General features: G+C 40.5%; 2 protein-coding genes across 2 annotated transcripts; one reads left to right on the plus strand and one right to left on the minus strand.

Annotated features, from left to right (window-relative positions):
* Positions 1-365: 365 nt before the first annotated feature.
* LOC137904065 (F-box only protein 15-like) lies at positions 366-5,621 on the minus strand. The gene is given in 8 exon segments (XM_068748229.1): positions 366-522; positions 1,411-1,493; positions 1,586-1,715; positions 1,819-1,989; positions 1,991-2,020; positions 3,458-3,697; positions 4,198-4,302; positions 5,614-5,621. Coding segments are annotated over 8 exon segments (924 nt in total).
* Positions 5,622-8,347: 2,726 nt separating this feature from the next.
* LOC137903836 (cerebellin-2-like) lies at positions 8,348-9,627 on the plus strand. Its single transcript, XM_068747995.1, has 3 exons — positions 8,348-8,635; positions 9,198-9,317; positions 9,430-9,627. The coding sequence occupies exons 1-3, from the start codon at positions 8,348-8,350 to the stop codon at positions 9,625-9,627; spliced, it is 606 nt and encodes a 201-aa protein (XP_068604096.1).
* The last annotated feature ends 10,531 nt before the right edge of the window (positions 9,628-20,158 follow it).

The following is a 20,158-nucleotide window of genomic DNA, read 5'->3' on the forward strand; positions in this document are numbered from 1 at the left end:
GACACAACTGTGTCTGCAAAGTGCTTAGCAAATGATGATACAAGAGAGGAAATGCCAAATAATTATTTTTCAATTGGCCTTTATTTAAACAGGTAAAATTTTTGAGAACCAGTCCTCATTTAAAAACATGACCTGACAGCTATAACCCGAACATGAGTAATTATTGATGAACGCAGCTCAGAAGTGGGATAACAAAAACATTTCTCCTTACTTACTGCTGGCCAAATTAAGGAAGCATCAGTGACTGATTATGTTTCTTTATATCCTATTCCTACAATCATATGTCCTCCACCATGTACACAAGGTTTCCATATGCAGTGTGATTGAACAAAGTATTTCCATGATTAAACGAGTGGACATATATTTTAAGACTGAGTAAAATTGTATTGGAGCTGGGAGAAGCTCCCAGACACAATCTCGCATACACCGTCATGGAGGAGGAGGTGTAGGTGGTAGCCATGGAGACCGTATTCAGGGTCTACGTCATCAAAAGGAGGTTTGTCTGTTGGATCCACGTACGGGCTAAAAGATGAAAAGAGGTGACTGACAAGGAGCTCAGTTTTCAGTTGAGCATTTCTGAGCTTTGTTATTCGAGCAAACTGTAATCAGAATATGCTGAAACACTGCAATCTCATGATAAACCAGGAGAGGGGACTATGACCGCACTACACTGTAGTTCAAAATGCAAGCAACCCCAGCACTAAATTCCACTGTTTACTTTCTAAATGTGAACACGGTACCTTTTGGTGCAGTGGATTGGATCCCAACCTTTCACCCTTGACTATAAATTAATTGTCACCCACCATCAGAGGTTAGTGCAGACAAGATATGAATGATATTATTGGATGATATTCTATCAAATTAATAGAGCCAATTGCAAAGTGCAGCAGGCGGTTGTCATGCCGATAGCATCGCATTGTATCAACATGGTAGAGTCACACAGTGCAAAATAGCCTATTAAGAGTCATCAAGTGAAATACTATTGTTCATCTGTCCTTTCGGTAAACTGTGTCCCCTATTCTTTTTCTCGGGCTCCATTGGGAGTCTCCTTGATTGGAACCAAATGAAATACAGAAGCGGACTCCTCAAATGAAGTAGATGTTTCAGGATTATTAATAACTTCAAGTCTAATTCTGATTTTAATTACTAAGTTGGAAGTGAGACCTGCAAAGACTTGCGTTTGATGCATCTGTTCTTTCACATGACGAGGACATTTTCCGCCATGGTGGTGAAATACAGGCATTACTGATGTGGACACTTCAAATCCCTCCCTGCTGTGCATCACAGATGGGTCACATCGTTCGCATGAATTGAATCCTGCATTCATTCGAGCCTTAAAGCGTCGATGGCGATACTCTGCACGCTGTGAAAGCTGGCGCATAAAAAGGTACCTATTCTAGAGCAGCCCACCAAACAGGGAATCCCTGGGTGCTTTTTTCCACCAGCTTGTGGAAGTGAAGTGTAAACATCAAAAAAGCAATAGATCCCCGGTCCTACAAAAAGAGAGCCAGAGTATATATTACACTTTTCCTGCAACAAACAAATAGATATTAACAAATGCCACAACTCCTCAATAAATATTTGCCGTCCAGATGCCGAGGACAATGTCAGGTTGCAGCAGCCACAGTTTAACCAGTCTGTCCTGGCCAATGACCCGCATGCTTTTCCTGAGAGTCTGCACGTCTATCTTTGCCATGAGGGACCTCAAACCAGGTCTGCCAGAGAAAGAAGAGAAAACAACAGCTTCCACTGAGTGAAATGGTGAAGCAGAGACATAGAGAGAGGGAGTGTCTAGAGAAAGATGCAAGGCTGTCTTACTTATTTGGGCCTGTGAAATTGAGGTCTATCCTCCTGACAGCATGGAGTTGAAGGGTGGAAATGTGCTGGTGGTAGCTGGGAAAGCAATCTCCTCTGCTCCAGCACAGAGTCAGAGAAGTCTCCGTGAACAGGGCCTGGCTCTGCGCATGTGTGCCCCCATGTCCTGACTTAGACCATCAGCTCCCATGTGACATTTCAGTCTCTGGAACAACATAATGCAATGCAGGAATACATTTAGAATTATTGCAATGAAGAGTGAGAAGTGTTTACAGTTTAGTTGTTAGTTTAAGCACAAGGAAAGCTTAAATTAATAGCTTGACATTATTATAAAGTGAGAAATGGCTCACTTCATTTTCTGTAATCGCCATAAGTTTCAACATTTGACGTTATTTCACTTTGTCGGGTTTATATCAAGCAATTAACAAATTTAATGGCCATCCTGCAGTTAAGCTGTTCTAGTAAATACAATGATAAGCAACAAATGAAATCAAAATGCAGCTGCCGTGATAAATCTCTCGATCCAATTCTGTCTAAATTGTGATTCAGGGATGCCCCCCGCTGTGATGCAGGCGGGATCTCGTTGAGGCGCTATCCGATATAAGTTAAGTGGAGGAATAAAGCTAAAAACTGGAGCAGCCCAGGAGGCCTCAGATGACCCAAGGGATTTCACCCTGCGTTGTCGGTATGTGTGATGTCTTGTGAAATGATTATTACCAAGGTAAATTGCATGCTTCTCAGTGTCTCTAACAGACAACCCCCTACGGGGAGCTGTCTGAGTTGGTGGGAAGAGGAAGGAAGGTAAATGAGTGTGTGTGTTTGTGTGAGTAAGTGTGTGTTTTTGGTGGGGGGGGAGGGGGGGTTCTTAATTTATTTCAACAATTCAGACAGCTTCTGCAAGAAACACAATTATTTGTTCTTCCCCTCTGCACCACAGCAACTGCCACAGAACTCAAACTTTGAGTGCTGCACAGCCTCTAATCAGAGGTTATAAAAACAGAGACCGCAATGGAGGCGGCAAGGGAGCTTTCCTCAGTGCTGGCTTACCCCTGAGCAGACATCGTTCAGACAGAGACCGCCTTTCTCACCTTTAATAAGAAAGTGTCATTAAGTATGATATGAAAAAAAAACAACCTTTGTTTTCGATTGCCGGCAGCTTGAACTGTCCTCGAGTCTCTCTCTATACTTGAACTTTCTTGACAGCAAGGGCGGATTTGCAGAAGTTTTACAGTTTGCTGACCGCAAACAGCACATAGGTTCCCATGATACCTCGCAAAGCTCCTTCCAACAGCTAATGATACCACACAGATAACAAAGTGCACTTTACAGCATGGTTAAGTCTTATCAAAGCACTTTTACTCATCTGATATGGGGAAAAGCAGCACATTATAAAATATAAAACTTTTTGACGTGAGAATTCCCAGAGACACAGTGAGTTCTTTTTTCACCTCAGTAGCTAAGGAATTAAAATGCTCGTTCCTATGAATGCAGAGCACTCAACTAGCTTAACTAACAAGCGACACTTGTCAGATGTCAAAGTGCTTGGTGAGAGAAATGAAGAGGCTCATCCATTTAACCAACCGTACGCCTAAAACATCGGCATGATTTTCAAGAGGCACTTTTTTTTGGGTCTCACTTTTACCTGAGGATCTGCTCTGTATGGCTGGGCAGCCCGGTGTAATAGTTGATTAGTTCAAGTTGTCTTTCCCGCTTGTTCGTGTCGTATGCAGCCACAGTTCTGAAGTACAGCCACCTCCAATAGCCCGGGGCCTCATCATGTCCCTCCACAGTGGCCATCTTCAGCAGCAGCTGGCCTTTGCATTTAGGCTTCATCCTCTTACTGCTGTCAAACACTGCTGTGCATAGCCCTTTCTATAGATAGCTGCATTGACAGTGTAAATGAGAGAGATTATTGCGAGTGAACTTGAGAATTAACCAAAATTGTTTTTTGTTACAGCTCTGCCATTCTAAAACAGAAAAAATATCCCACCATTCATTACATTACCAATTTTCTTCCTTGGATTACAGGTGAGAAAGACTAAAAGAGAGTCACTTCCTGTCATTGTGCTACCTATAAGCCAAACCCCTGACACAATTTACACCTCAGGCAAAATGTAATTTATGCAGAATAGGTTGGGAGCTACTCAACTCTGAAAAGAGATGCCAGAAAATAGCTGGTTCCAGTTTCTAAAAATGTGAATGTTTTCAGTTTTGCTAGATTATAAGATCTGGTTTGGGAAATTGTGAACTGCTTTTACTTTTGTCTGAAATAAGAGTTTCTCAAGAAAGGAGTAGAAATATTTGTATTAGTTGGATTTCTGACATACACATGTTTTGAATGTACTGTATTTGTTACATGAACATGGCCTTTCTGATACTTACTTATCATTGGCAAGCTGATGTAGGCGCTTACTGACATTACCGATGCTGAATAGCGTTGATGCATCCAGGTACGACAGCGTCTTTATCAGGATTGGAAATGGAATTCTAGAGAAGAGATAATTAAATATCACTATAAGAAAGTGACACCAGCATTTTAATTCCAACTGTTGTTGAGCAAGCATATCTTCGGAGGCTTATGAGACAAATGAGCTCTCGACAGAGTACTTTGTAATCTTATCATACACTTCTAGAAACAAAATTAAATAGCCTGTATAGCTGCTCTTATTTATCAAACCCCACTTCAGGACTCGCGTGAAACGCTGCACTTTTTCAGTTTGGCTATTTGAATCACAGAACAGCTCAATGTGTCAATATAAAATAAAATGATATCCAAAAAAAAATCCTTCATGAAGGAAATTATAAATTAAGGTATGAGATCCAAGATGTGAACAAGACGGCATATGCATATAAAATCTGTTGATTGATCCATGAACAGGAAACCTTTGTCGTAAGGGCGCATGAGACACCTCATTCGCATACTTCCATTAGCTTCCAGCCGTAATTTCACAGCTTCTGAAGGAGCTGCATGTATAAGTAACTTTGTGACTTCAACACTGATTGTGTGACAAACAAACTTGCGCTGACTGAATGTGTTTTTAAAAGACAGCTGTAAATGAAGATTGTTTTTTCCAAGCAGAGTTGTGCTGAAAAAACTTCCTAATTGAGATGAGAGGATCTGCGGCTGCATAACCAGGGAGCTGTTGATGACAGCAGCATCACTCCAGGGACATGCGAGGAAAAAGAGGGTTTTTAATGAAATAGCTCTGATCACACATCGCCGAGACATTATAACAAGGCTAATGTTAGCTAAATATTTCGCTTTCTGTCTTGGCACAATACTGGAAAATCGGAGGTCTGTTTGAATCTAACATCTTCTTTGATTCAATGGAACACTTGAAAATCTACATCACAAAATAATCTAATAACACTGATGATAAATGGTAATGATATACAGGTGTACAAATACCTGTATGCGATATTTCAGCAAGACAGAGGGAAACCTTCTAGTTTTGGCACTAAGCTTAACCTGTAATAATTATGCAATTTCATGTATGCAATATGCTTGAACAATGCACAGTTTGCAAAAATATACATAAAAATTATGAGTTTCTGTTCCTGAATCCATGGAGCAAATGGCAAACAATGAATGAAATATACAAAACCTCTTACTGAGTAATAATGTACATACATATGCTTGACCCCACTGTGTTAAATATAGCCCTTGCATTAAAAAACGCAGCCTCCCCTACCAAAAAAAAACCCACCCCAAGAATCACCCCTGACTGGATACAGTATAACTGGACATCTGGGATTTAACTCAACAGGGGAGGAACAGGTATAATTGTTGTTATTTACCTCCTCATCGCTGGTGTAGTCAAGGTATACTATACACATGCAGGTATATATGAGCCACGAATATTTGGGGCATGAATAAAGAGCAAACTTTCTCCAGGTCCCATGATACTTCTGCTTCTCAAGAGATTGTGTCTTGTCTGATGTAACACAAGAGAGACATAAAAAAAAAAAATCAAACTCCCTCTCACTCTGAGGTTCCTTTCAGAGCAGCAGTGACAGGGAAAAAGAGTCTCAAATTAAATCGTTTTGATTCTGACCTAATTTCAGATGTGACTATAAACAGTCCTTTATAACTGCAAACTGACAGATGGACAGGCAGACAGATGGACAAATATCTATTTTAAAGTGCTGTGTGTTAGACCTTGTGAAACATATGGTGCCATGAGCATAGACTTTATGCATTTTACTTGTAACTATCAATTATAAGACAAATCATAGAGACACATTGCATTATGAACGCCACTAACCAATGCCTATTGCATGGAGAAAAATGAAATCCACACTATAGGAGGCATGCTAATATAAATACTTTCATCTGTGGAGAAAAGCACAAAACCAAAGAAACTTGTGCTAAGTCCTTTTAGTTGCAATAGCAGATGGCCCACATTAGGACGCATCACAGAATCGACCTCCCCATTCCTGGAAGCCAGTAGGCCCTGTGAGCTGTCAGGGAAAATAACCATAACTCTGTTGTGTCTCGCCGATCTGATGGAAGTCAAGTTCTCTTTTTTTAGGGCAATGGCAGCCTCTGGTATGGTAATGCCATGTAGGCCACATGCCTTCCCTTTGCATGTTTCTATGTACTTGACATTTGATGTTTTTGCAGCTATCTGTCCTTCTTCAGGCCTGGGGTCAGTTCTGACTCTTGTATACCTGATGTCACTCTTCTGCATGGTTTGTCACTCAGCTCTGACTGTGCAACGTTTGTAAATGGGGGGTGGGGAAGGGGGGGAGGATCAGTTTAAAACAATGTCTTCGCCATATGTACTACAAGTTATCGATCATTGTGCAAGGATGCTGCATTTGGAAGCAGCTTATGGGCACAATCTGTTTCTCCAGGCTTTAAATGATTTTTCAAAGTGACACAGAAACCTTGTGTAAAAGATTCTTGTCATCGTCCTTTAACAATTAGCTCACATGCATTCAAATTCAAATTGAGACATCTGAGGAACTGTTAATGCAAAATGCTATCTTTCTCTCCTACTATTTAAATTCAGCTGATAAAACAAAAGTACCTTTCTCTGTTAATGCCAGTGCTGTCCATAATGCAGCCAGAGGCTTACAGTACCTTTATGTAGGAAAATGACAGCTCATTAAAGGTCTAACTTGAGGGTTGACCTCTTGTGAAACCCTTTTTAAGACTCCCCAGCGATGTGAAACACTGACAGAGACCATCTACACAGCACTTTAGAGAACATGACAGGAATAGAAAAGAAATAAGGGTGCAGGTGGAGAGAGCTGCAGGTCAGTTTCTGTGAAGTGGACATTTTCTGGCACCTATTTTCAATATTATTTTCAATCGGCCGGCTGATATCTGTGATAAATAATTTTCTGATCTGAAAATGCAAACCAGACACCAGACAATTGATTCCACCCCCCACTCCCTCCCACAGTTTTTATTTCCCCCAGTGCATCTGATGAGCAGATACAGGACATTCTGTAGACATAAAATCCGCCGCAGGATGGCGCACAAGTATCTTTATTGGACTCTCTTTTTATCCTCGTTTAAATCTCAAATTAGCGACATATAGAAAACTGTACATGCGTGTTGAATATATCATGCCGCTGCAAAGCTATTCCTTGCTGCTTCTTTCATTTCGGATTAATCACAGCGTATAATTATGACAGACTTTAATACCAAATCATCTCCGCTGTCCCAAGGGACCCATGACGCAACAACATTCACATGATTACCATGTAAACAAAGCTATTACTCCATGTGTGATCCTGATTGTGACATATGACGAGTTGAGTGAGTTTTGTTGCAGTGGCTACACACTCAGAATGGGCGTGAGTTCTCCCTGGAAAGAGAGCCCAGAGACTCTCGCTTCTGGAGCGCCAGCAATCTGCGCGCTCAGTTCACAGTCTGCCACAGACAGAGCGAACACGGGCGGAGAGCGAGAGCGCAGGTAAGCCTCGAGTCCAGCCAGAGTTATTAACTAGAAGGGTAAAATGCAACGGTAACGTATTTTCCATCGATATTAGAATTTGTTAAAAAGTATGACATCACAGAAAGATGGTAGTACAATTACTTTCTATACTTTGTTTGGTCGGAAACAGTCTAATATAAAATACGTGTTGACATCAAGACGATTTGTAGATTATTTTAGATCGATCGATTTCGTTAGTCATTTTACGCACATGGGATTTTTACGCACGGAAAATATGCTTAAAATTAAAAGTCTAAACTATGTAAGACACCTTTTATGCTTGCTTGCTTACACCCGACTTCTCGTTTTCTCCCGAAAACATCAGGATTTACAACAACAATTGCCTGAATGCCCTCCCAGAATCAACTAAGACGCACAGGCGGGGATGGAGTCACAGCCGGAAAGAGTCTGAGTGCGTCCGTGTGTCAGTGGGTGTTTGAGGGAGTGAGGGAACATCACAGATAGAGGAAGAAGGAGAGAGAGAGAGACAGAAGGGAGTCAGTCTGGACGAGGTGATCTAGTACTAACAATCCTCCAAGGGGCTGCCGGCTTGGATCAGTGCGCACGGGATCAGCGTTCCAAACATGGTGCCCGCGCGCTGTCCGGGACCCTGTGCCGTGCTGGCACTGACCCTCTTCTTCGGATGCGGTGCGGTTTTCTGCTTCGGCCAAAACGACACGGAGCCTATCGTCCTCGAAGGGAAGTGTCTTGTGGTGTGCGACTCGAACCCCTCTTCGGATGGAGGGGTAACCTCATCACTTGGCATATCAGTCCGCTCCGCTGGGGCAAAAGTGGCTTTTTCAGCCGTGCGTGGAACCAACCACGAGCCGTCCGAGATGAGCAACACGTCTATGACCATCTATTTTGACCAGGTCAGATGTAAATTGAAATGTTCTCTTGTATAGTAAGAAAAAAATTTTTTTTTTTTAGATGGGTCACTATCTTAGCTCGTGACTATTTTCTCTTCTTTTCTCTCTACACTGTAATATTTGCCGTTGGTGAGCAGAACTTATTGAACCTCACGTGTTATTGATTTGTTATCACTTGTTTACGCTGAATTCGATCGGACGCATCTCTTATAAAGAATACAATGTTGTTTTCTTTATGGAATGACTCGCTACATGCTGTGCGCAATTGACGAGATGAGCTGCCTGAACGAATGATCACATCACATCATTTAGGCCTTGGTCGAATAAATACTTGAACTGTGTCGCTTTTTGTCTAAATTGATCTATTATTGTTATTTATTTATTTATTTGGCCGAGGTCTTTGGAAAGCGGCCCAAATTAGGAACGATCCCAATCTCTGACCGAGGTTCAGTTAAACTTTTGGCATACACCTGATTGGCCGACTGAACGTTACTGCACGTCTCAGTGTTGGATGATAATATATATATAAATCCTCTGTCTTATCCTGTACCTTCCTTGATCACAGGTATTAGTGAACATCGGCAACCATTTTGATCTCAAGGCAAGCGTATTCCAGGCTCCAAGGAGGGGGATTTATAGTTTCAGCTTTCACGTGGTGAAGGTCTACAACAGACAAACTATACAGGTGAGCAGCCATCAAATAGTGTGTCTGCAGTCAGCCAAAAAAAAAAAAAAAAAGGGAAGACATTTCAGAGCATGAGACTAAACTCCAAGCTTGTGCTCCTCCTCTCCTGCAGGTGAACCTGATGCAGAATGATTATCCGGTTATCTCAGCTTTCGCCGGTGACCAGGACGTAACGAGAGAGGCTGCCAGTAACGGAGTACTGCTGATGGTTGAGCGGGAGGATCGGGTCTACCTGAAACTGGAACGGGGCACCTTAATGGGCGGATGGAAATACTCCACCTTCTCAGGCTTTCTGGTCTTCCCTCTATAATCTAATCTGCGGTGATCTACATCGCACGGAACTCTGCCGATGTCGAGGAACAAGAAAAAGAAACCCCACGCCATTTTTTTTTTTTTGACTTAAATAACTGTCAGCCAAAGGAAGCCGACGAATATCTATACCGACACTCGTCCATTATCTAGTCAAATATGAACGTTTCCTTGGAGTTTAATATATTCAAATCCATTTGTCACCTTTATCGCATTCTGGATGATTTAAGGTATTGATCGGCCAATGAAGTGGGCGTGTCGGGTATGAGGATTTTTTTTTTTTTTTTTTTTCCTGTTTGGGAATCCAAGTTTGCCAACAGACTAACAGGTGTATCTGGGGGGAAACGGTGCACGCGAGAAGACGACGAGTGCACGAACTTATGTCCCGGACAGGCCGAGTGTGTTATGATCTATTTTGTGTTTGTATAGCCTTAAAGAATATATGGTTTCCGTCCAAGTGAAGTAGGCTACATGGAATTATGGGGAGCCAGAGGAGAGGAGAGGTGCTTTCACGTCCACGGCATTTTTTTTTTTTTGCACGAGTGGAAGTTTTGACTTTATGTTTTGTGCTGTCATTGGTGTTGCGTTTGGATGCTCAACATATAAAAAAAAAAATAAGCCAAATTTAGGCCATTGACGAGTTTATCAAAAGAGAAAAAAAGGCAACATATTTCAGCCACCGGAGACGACTTAAAGCCCTTTTATTCAAATCTAATTATATAATTTATTTAGTAAATATTAACATTATTGTGTGTTCTACATTTCGGAATCTGCGTAGCTTTGACTGATTTAATGTTCAGTGACGTTGCTCACCAAATGTACATTGTGGAAATAATACAAGAATCCCTATATATGTCCCGCTTAATAAAATATATTGTATTGTACTGTAGGCTAAGCGCATTTATCAGTTATTATTTTCAAGAGTTTGTACTTAAAATGGTAAAAAAAAGAAAAGAAAAGTAAACGTCATGTAAAGTTATGTAAGGGGGGGGGGTTTGAAGTTCAGCAAGACGAAGGCCCGAGCAGCCCGCTGTAGTCGCTGTCCAAGGTGCTGAAATACACAGCTGAGTCCGGGAGCGGCACTCACACGTGCAGAACGTGTATTTTTCTGCAGCTATTTCTGCGTGTATACGAATACAGATGAAAAATAGTTTGAAAGAAAAACTTTAGAAAACTTCAGAATAACATTTTCCACCTCCACCTGATTGGTGATATTAATGCTGGAATTTAACTCCGACCGACTTCCTGCACGACACTGGAGCGTCTTCAACGCGCGACAGCAACAGAGAAAAGGAGCAGAGCAGGAGCCCTAGTTAATTAAACACACATTTTAATGGACAATCCGTTAAAAACTGACTTGTAAATAAATAAATAAACACACACAAAACTATCTGTTTTAGTTTTACAACCGCGAGCCCAACTCCATGGGATTATTTTGTTTTTGTCACATACTTGTCTTTTTTCTTTGAAAATCAACGATTTGGATATTTCCACCCACCCACACGCCCGCACGCACACGCGCACATGCACATACACCATTTTAATCCTTAAGTAAATTCAGTTCAGGTCTGAATCTGAATCAAATCAGTGACTATAGTGGCGAGCCATTTGGTGAATTATTGTTACCCTGATATCAGACTTTACAAGCCACAACTAGTCACACGCTGACTTCTTAAAAATAATACTTTCAGGTTCTGATTTTTGTATTTGTATTTTTTTATTGTTTAACTTGGGCTTTTTCTGGGACAGGTATCTCAAGTGTAGAAAACCTAAGGGCCGTGATCTTATGATGCACAGTGATGATATGGATCCAGTAGCAAGTCAGTGTCTGTCTCGGGTTAGTTCATTCACATGTGGGCAGATATGCAAAATCCTGGTTACAGCCAGGAGACAAAATGGTCTCCTTCCTCTTTTGAGCATTTATGGAAGTTGCAGCTGCCTTTAATTGTGTTGGCCAGTGTGTTGTAATTGACCTCTCTGATGTCGACAAATGGGTCAAAGGGCAGACTCTGCTTACTCCTGCAGCAGCTTAGTTTTGGAGTAGCCTTTTTTCAAGGACATTGTCAGTGCTGTTGGGTTGAGCATTGGTGTATTATAAGAGCAGCAGTGCTAAATCTGGCAGAAAACAGTGCACGCCTTGTTGGAAGCTAAGATTTGGTGTGTACTTACTGAAACAGGTACATCCGTAGGAGGAGTGCTGGAAAGAACAGTAACTGCTGGGTACAAAGCCTAGTGTATTAATGGCTTCAATGACACGACGAGAGGAAATCAAATTTAAAACATCAGGCTGCCAAGCTTCAAATTAACTTCCAGCTACTTTTAGAAGTTTTTGAGTGATGAGAGTAAAAAGCTCTGATTAGCTGAGCATTCAGAAATCATAACAGGAAGTCAATTTTCCAGACAAACGTCCATTTAAATCAAAGCCAGCATGACATTGGCACAAAAATGAGGGATTTATGAGGAATGTGACAAATTGGCAGATGCATTCAGAGCCTTATTGAGACAATTTGTTGTAACCCTTGTTTTGTTGAATCTTGATCAACCATTGTGGTCTGCCACACGGCACAGGAAAACTTGAAAAAAGAGCGCTTCATGCAATGGTGGTTGAATGCAATCCAACCACTGCTGGGCTGGGCTCATAACATATTTACACGTATAATTGATAATATCATACATGTGACCATCTGGAAACTTGATGGCTTGCTTCTCCTTTATTGCTTCTAAAAATCTCAAATACCTTCATCTTGTATAACAACAGAAAACAACAGCTGAGAACAAAGAGAAATACCTGCCGATGGCCTGCTGATGCCAGTAATAGGACTGGACAAAGCAGCAGAAACTGCCAGTAGGTCTGAGTGGTTTGGAGGGTATGTTGAATTGGCATACAAAGTGATAATCCTGCCCATGATGGAATGGGAAGTCTGTTTCCAAATGATCCCCTCTTAGATAATTAGGATAATCGTCAAACACATACCCAGTTCGCACAGTAAATGAGAAATGGAGATGAAAGCATTAAATATGAATGTAAAACTTCTAAAGATGGGATTCAGTGCAAGATTGTAGAATAAAAAAAATCCAGAATATATTATGACTTTACAGGCACATTTTGTCCAAAATGCTGCAGAAAGAGTATTAGAATGTGTCAGCCTAACCAATATTTTTTTTGGTTTGTAGTCGCATGTGCAGTGCCATACACATTTAAACTTACGTTGGTGCATAAATATACAATGCCTCCACCCCAAAGTGCAATAAGACTCCAAATATGGCATTTATTTTCTGCGGAGGCAAAGATGGTATTTTACTGTCCTTTGTCGGCCACATGCAGAAAACTACTGACCTAGCAGACTTCATTAAAAACAAAACAAAATCACATGACCTTTTCTCATTTTTAGAGCATTATTTATTCTTTCTCAGCCTCTTTTAAGATTATGTTCTTATGAAACACATTCTTTTTAGGATTGGCCATCTAATATTCATGACTGTAGGACAGTGAGCGCATAAACTGGATTCACTGTGGCCCCCTCACAGCAGGAAGGTGCAGCAACTCTCCCTGCATTGAATTCTGCACTGCACACGATACTCATCTTAAGTCAGCTTTATTTATGAACTCTGAATTTCAGTTATTCCTTAATATGGTTGTTTAAAGTGTGTGAACAGCAGCACAAGATGAAACATTTTGTCACTTTTTAACCACTATGTACAAGCAAAAAGAGTATAATTTGTCTCATTTAGCTGCATCTGTCACAGATAGAAAAAAAAAACATTAATAAGACATTGAAACCATTGTAGCAATAAAAACTAAAGTTGTCTGGTGTCAAGTTGAAAGCTGTCTTCTGAAGATTACATCAATTCCAGCTCCTCTCGCAGTCTTTAAAGTATTTCAAGATTTAATTACATTTCATGTGCGTGTCTGCAGAGGGCAATTTGTTCAGTTTTAACAAGTATAATAGCTGGCAGGTAACTTTGTTCCTTCACCTTTTCTGCTGCTTGATGTCGAAACCATTAATAATATTTATTTTTGTCCAAAAAAATAATCAAATGTACGTGTGAAAAAGAACTCCCCCACACACATAAGGTACCATAATCACTAACATTAAATTTGGCTTCACACTTAAGCTGTGAAGCCCAGGTCAAAAGTGCTATTTTGCCTCAGACTCTACACTCAAATATACTTTCACTTTGAAAACCTTCAACATGTTTGAAGAATTTCGTTTTCTGATACCCAGAAAAAAAAAAGAAGTCTCTGCTATACAGACCACATGTTTACTTTTGCTTTGTGAGACCAGAGGTCAGGAAAACGTATGTTTGGCGTAATGTGAGACCATTAAGATACAGTGTTCCGAAGCATCCCCAATTCACCAACCTGTACTTAAAGAACAAAGGAACTGGACACTTTGATAACTTGACTCCACTACTAGCAGCAGCAGACATACATACAAGCATACAAACTAAAACGCAGCATGGAGGCATCAAATAAAAACCTTAACAGTCAACAGGCAATTACCTCTAAATATGCATTTCACTCACTGCTCAGTCCGCCTAATGACACAGACTTTGATGCAACATTTGAATATATCTTGTATTTCTACGCCTCTTTCGTCTTTCCTCATTGGAAGTCAGCGTGAGGCTGTATCTTTCTCAAAGACACGCAGTGCCAAAGGAGCGAGCCCCTGACAAGATTTTCAAACTTTCCCTTTTGATTTTTGATGAGCGGAATGCATTGGTATGCATGGAGGGAAACCCCTCAAAAAAGGTGTCTTTAGTTATAGATTCATTTCTAGTTCCTGTCATGGCTGAACTTGCCTTATTTGTGATTGTGAGGAAATAAGCTTTTCACGGAATTCTCTTTTTTTCAAGCTGTTCCCAGGCAAACCTTCAGGCGGTTCCTTTGTTGCGTCTGAAATTACGCTTAAGGGCCAAATCAATCTAATATCAAATGCAGCTCGGTGTAAAAAAGAACAGAAAATGCATCCTCATTGTCTGGATTTATTTATTGATCTATATTTATCATTTTTAGAACGTCTTTCCAAATGAGCTGCGCTAAGTAACAGCACAACGTCAAGAGATCACCCGCACAAGACATAAAACCACTTGTATGTATGTCTGCTGCTGCTAGTAGTGCAGTCAAGTTATCAAAGTGTCCAGTTCACTTTTGTGTATTTGAATTTTCCCCCCCTCAAATATTTTTTATTCTTAAATACATTACCACAGTAGATCATATATATATAAAGTCATATATCCTTTGAGTCAAACTTCACCTTAGAGACTTCGGCATTACAGTTACGACTCTATAGCGATCGAGCTAATTTGGACTTGAAAAGAAAGACACTGATGCAAACGGAGAATACACTGAGAGGAAAACATTTGGCAGTGGCTCGTTAATAATGCATTTGTTTGGCAAACAAATAAATAGACGCGTAACACAGACAAACATCAGTCACGGAGCCGCCTCTGTGAACAGGCCCATCCCTGAAGAAAAGGGGAGAGAGGAGGAAGACACAGAAAGTCTGTTTATTCCTTCTGCCACAGTCTGCAATATCCATACTGCTGAAACACGCAATTCCCCACACAAAATACATCGTCCAAGCCCACCACTCGGTACCCACCCCAACATCCTCAGCACCATCACCATGGTTCACGTGGTTCCCAGCACATCATCTGTCTACATATTAGATGCAGGCACAGCAAGCCTGAGAGAAAGATCCCAGCATCCAACCAGTTCAACTACATTCATTAGAATCACGGATAACTGTGCCTCAGCACAACTAGTGGGGCGGATGAGAAAACAACCACAGAGTGTTGTTGATCCTTTGAGACATGCACAGGCTTTGTGTTATGCAGAATGACAGGTTTATACAGCGTAGCAGCGATACGTTGCATTGAGACGCCGTGTTGGAGTTAACTCTGGCTATGGTAATTTTGCCAATTGTTTCAAAGGGGTGGAACAACCAGTTTAATAAGGTTACTCTTCTTGGCCTTGTAACTGGAAATGTAAGATAACCACATCTAAGTATATGAATAATGGCTAATGAATTTATTTACGGTTTCGTTTATCTCCTGAGCAGGTGGGACCAGTCAGACCACTAAACCGATGTCACATGTAAGTAGATTTTGTTTTTCAGCCCAGGAGATGGGTCATTGCAAAAATTTAGTTGGTTGTGGTGGGTTTTTTTTGCAAGCTATACAGTAAAAAGAAAAGAACAACATAGTACATCAAAAGCAAACATCACTATGAAGCTGATAACGATACAAAAGGCGTTTTAAATATTAGAGAGGAAGATTAATATGTGGTCAGTATTGATCGATCCTCATATGTCGGATGTGGGCCAAGTCTTGCGTGACAAATAGCATTAGTTGAACTCCTCACAGCATTGTTAAACAAGGAAATTACCATTAATTATGCAGAGGATCAGTCATTATGAGTTATAATTCCTATGACAAACAATGTGTTCATTGGGAGTTAAATTCAGCCTTGTTGAAAGGAGCTTCCTCATCTTGCAGGGAATGATTTTGTTTCTTAGGCATCAACATAATCAGAAATCAGTCACTTTGCAATAGATACCAAAGACCTATTATGAATCTGTTTTTTTGTCTGGATTCAGGGCTGAGCAATTTTGTTTTGAATTATGCCATTTTTATGCTTTTCTAATTAACCTGTACAAATGATCTGATATTTTCCGACACATTTTTGTTAAAATTAGATTAAGATAGCCTACAAGATATGGAGATAATTCAAAGGGGCAGTACTGATAACATCTCTACTAACTGATTTCCATTATACTACATGCTGACTAGCCAAGCATGCATGAAAAGAAATTTTATCATGCTGTTCATTGCAGGAACATGGGGAGTTTAACTAGAGCTGCAGCTGCTGCTACAACACTGAGCTCAGCGCTGCTTCACTTATAGGCATATAAAATCTCCACTAAGGAGTTTACGTTTTGATGATGTTGGCACGTCTGCCAGCGAGCAAGATTATTCAAAAAGTTATGAATAAATGCTGCTTACTTCTTTTGAAGAGGTAAAGAATGGCCCAAAGAATAATTCATTAAAAGTTGATTGTGATCTGAATCATTGCAGGTGCACAATGCACCATTCATGATTTGCTGTCTGCTCGAGGTGTTCATCGGGGAGATGAATGAAGAGGAACTGCAAATGCAGTTCTCCTGCCGGGAAAAGGCAACAGACTCCTGAAGAGGTGAGCTTCATCACAGATCTGCTTAGAAAAGACGAGTGAGTGACCATAAATTGAATTAAAAAGTGAGCGCCACAGGAGAAACTGATCTGGGGGGTTTCACTCTGTTATTTGACTTATCAATGAGTTAATCATCCAACAAACTGTTAGAATCTTTTCACCCAGACATAATTAATATTATTATTAATTGCATTAATAATTTTTTTTGTTTGATTAAGGTAACATTTTAGACAACAGCTTGAACCTGTGATTTCCTATACATATGACATGCTTTAGAGAAAATAAAGCACAAATATTAAAATATCTGACAATAAATTACAATGAGAAACCAGCTTTATTTTGTATTGCATTGTCATCATTGTCGAAATAGAAGAGAAATATAATCTAAATTGAGAATGACGTCTTTTATAAGGCAACATTTCATCTGATATTATTAGAATCAGGGAGACATTGCCGTTTTAACACTGTTTTATATGAACACATAAGCAACATTAGAAGCTGCACGATACAGCAGGATCGCAGCTCTGGAACCAGCAAGATGGTTAGAGAGCGCCGAGACTTCCCACACTCATCACATTAGTTTAATGACATGTTCTCATGCTAACCAGCTGCTGCAGTATGGTGTGACCTCGCATGCAGGACCTATTCACATGTGGACAAACTCATACATTATCATTTGCTTCATTAGAAAGCTGCGGGCATAACAATACGGCGTGCTACGGCGTGCTTCGCTCCGTACATTCTACCCCTTTACTTGGTCTTGCAAAGTTGTTTTTAGACATACTGTCCTTACTGACTTATTATTTCTCCAAAACCGATGAAATATTACAGCCAAACCTGGAAATTCAATAATTTCCCCAGAGCTCTTTAAAGTATTAACGTGCTTTTGTCATTTCATGCCCTTTTATTGGTATATTTTAAACCTTGTTCTACAGCAACACCTTTACATTACCATACACTACACTCAGAGGCATTGTAAGATTGAGAAGAGATAGGGAGAATTTAAGGGAGCCTTTTATTTCTATATAAAAAGTTTTACAGGGAAACTTTACATTTCCAGAGGTTAAGTGTCATATCTTTTCTTTGGACTTGGAATTCATGTCATTATATTTCTTTGACACCTTTTCCAAAATTCAAATATTGACATATTGAATGGTGCTGTAGGTCAGATAAATGTTTCCGTAGAGAAGGAAATAAAGGCCTGACCATGTCAAGCTCATCATAAATATATGGGAGTTGGTGGAGGGATTGGATTGAGCCAGTCTTCATCCAAGTTCCTCCACAGCCTGGGGCATCACGGGGGACCTAGAGGAATGCTACAGGCACATTTAAAGCCGAAAAGAGAGAGGTATCTTTCAGTCTGCTGGAGGCTGGATGAAAACTTTCAATACTCATTGTCAACCCCCATCACTTTCACAATTCCTAATTCCTAAATTCTACGGACATATAGGAAGCTGTCTTTCTGTGGAAGCTGACTGGTGGAATTGGTGTTAATGTTGATGAACTGGAATCCAGGGCCATAAATGAGGGCCTGGAGATCTGGGCAGCAGGACTGCAGAGCAGGAGATGCTCAGCATGAGTTCAGGGATATGTGGCTGAGCATTGGAAAGGATTATCACCTGCAACCAGAAGCATTGTTAGCAGGGAAGGTAATGGTGATCAGGAACAGGTGTTGACAGAACCATCAATGTTTTACTAGGAGAATGTGGAGGCCAGAAAACCAAAGGCTAAATATCTATGTGTAGGCAGGAAGGATCAGGAAACATGTCGGGAATGATGCGATCCTCACAGCAATGCCCTTGTACTCCACATCAAAACACATTTTATCACTCACTATATATGCACACGAAGTTCAGTTGGTGTAAGCAGAGGATGGGGAAACAGTACAGACAACAAAACTGGTTAAGTTAAAATTAATTTAATGTACAAGACGTTTACAATATTGTGAAGCCACAAAGACCAACCAATACAAAAGGAGCAGGCAAAAACGACAACAAACGCAAGGGACACAAGGCTAAGCTGGGACAACTGATAAAAGGTGCTAAGACAAAATAATACGAAATAGTGAAGACTAAAAACACATTGGAGGAAAAATTAACAAGGAGCAGGTGATTACAAAGCTGGGGGTACAAAGGTATGAAGTATAAAGCAACATATGAAATATGAGAAAATATAACCATAAAATAAAACAGAAAACATCTGAGAATATTTATGTGTGTTCACTTCTTCTCCATCAAACTGAGAGTTACCCACAACATTTAATGAGCTCCTCCTTTAGCCTGCAGAAGCGACTGTGTGTTTACTCTGTGTGTTCTATGTCTGAAAAGAAGAGTATCTTATCGGGGGCCAGAGCATATGTTGGCTCAGGTATCATGTTTAAGGGATATGTTGGAGCGTGGCCACTTTGGGGAGAGTCTTGCGAAGGATCAATAGCGGCATACTGATGAGTCTGCTCAGGTGTTGCCAGAGGCGCTATGATAATGGTGAAAGCATGCAGAATCGTTTCAGGACTGCAGATGGTTTAGGAAAAATGAATGGCATACAAACCCGACCACAGGCTCCCATGCTTTACACAGAAAGCGAAAAAGGTCAGACAAACTTTTAAGCACAACCCTCACAAAGTGACCCTTAAACTGCAGCATCAGCAAACTGGATCATCCACTCCAAGCAGTGCAAAAAAAAAGAATCTACAATTCCATGTTGAATTTCACCATTTTGAATGTTGAAATATTAAATAAAAACTTAATTCAGAATTAGACCATTTAGAATTACATGACAGCTAAGCAGCAGAGTGCTTATGAAAGCCATTTTAATCCGATGCCAGTGTCTGGATTGTGTTGAGATTTTCCCAATCAGAGTGCCTCCCCATCCACTCTGCCCCAGTTCTTGAATAGTCCCCATCTGGTTTGACAATCTGTCTTGATGGAAATCAGTTGTTTTTTCACTCCTCTCTCATCTTCACTCTCTGCTCTTGCAGTTTTTACTTGAAGTTTGCCTGCGATCACTGCTCAGATGCTTCAGATGAAACTTGGGCATGATCACAGCCTCTCCTGCTTTGCTTCGCAGTGCTTGTCTGCCCCAGTAGAAATACAGGCTGGAACAATACAGACCCTTAAATTTCACCGAAGACAGGGTGTAGGAAATTGTGTGATAGGTCTCTAGGCCACTATTAAAACATCTTTTTCCCCATCTGTTAATTTTTAAATAGTTAATTGTAGGATTTTACAAGCTGTTTAAACTTATTCGTCCTACAGCACCATTCATCGGGGAAATGCTGCTGCAGATCTTTAAATGAGCGGAATTTTGTTTCATTTCCTTCCATCTCAGTTTATCTGAT

Source organism: Brachionichthys hirsutus, chromosome 14 (assembly GCF_040956055.1).
Source record: "Brachionichthys hirsutus isolate HB-005 chromosome 14, CSIRO-AGI_Bhir_v1, whole genome shotgun sequence".
Classification (NCBI taxonomy): domain Eukaryota; kingdom Metazoa; phylum Chordata; class Actinopteri; order Lophiiformes; family Brachionichthyidae; genus Brachionichthys; species Brachionichthys hirsutus.

Coding starts and splice junctions, on each gene's coding strand:
- LOC137903836 (XM_068747995.1), top strand. CDS start 8,348: ATGGTGCCCGCGCGCTGTCCGGGACCCTGTGCCGTGCTGGCACTGACC. Junction 8,636..9,197: donor TGACCATCTATTTTGACCAG/GTCAGATGTAAA, acceptor CCTTGATCACAG/GTATTAGTGAACATCGGCAA. Junction 9,318..9,429: donor ACAACAGACAAACTATACAG/GTGAGCAGCCAT, acceptor CCTCTCCTGCAG/GTGAACCTGATGCAGAATGA.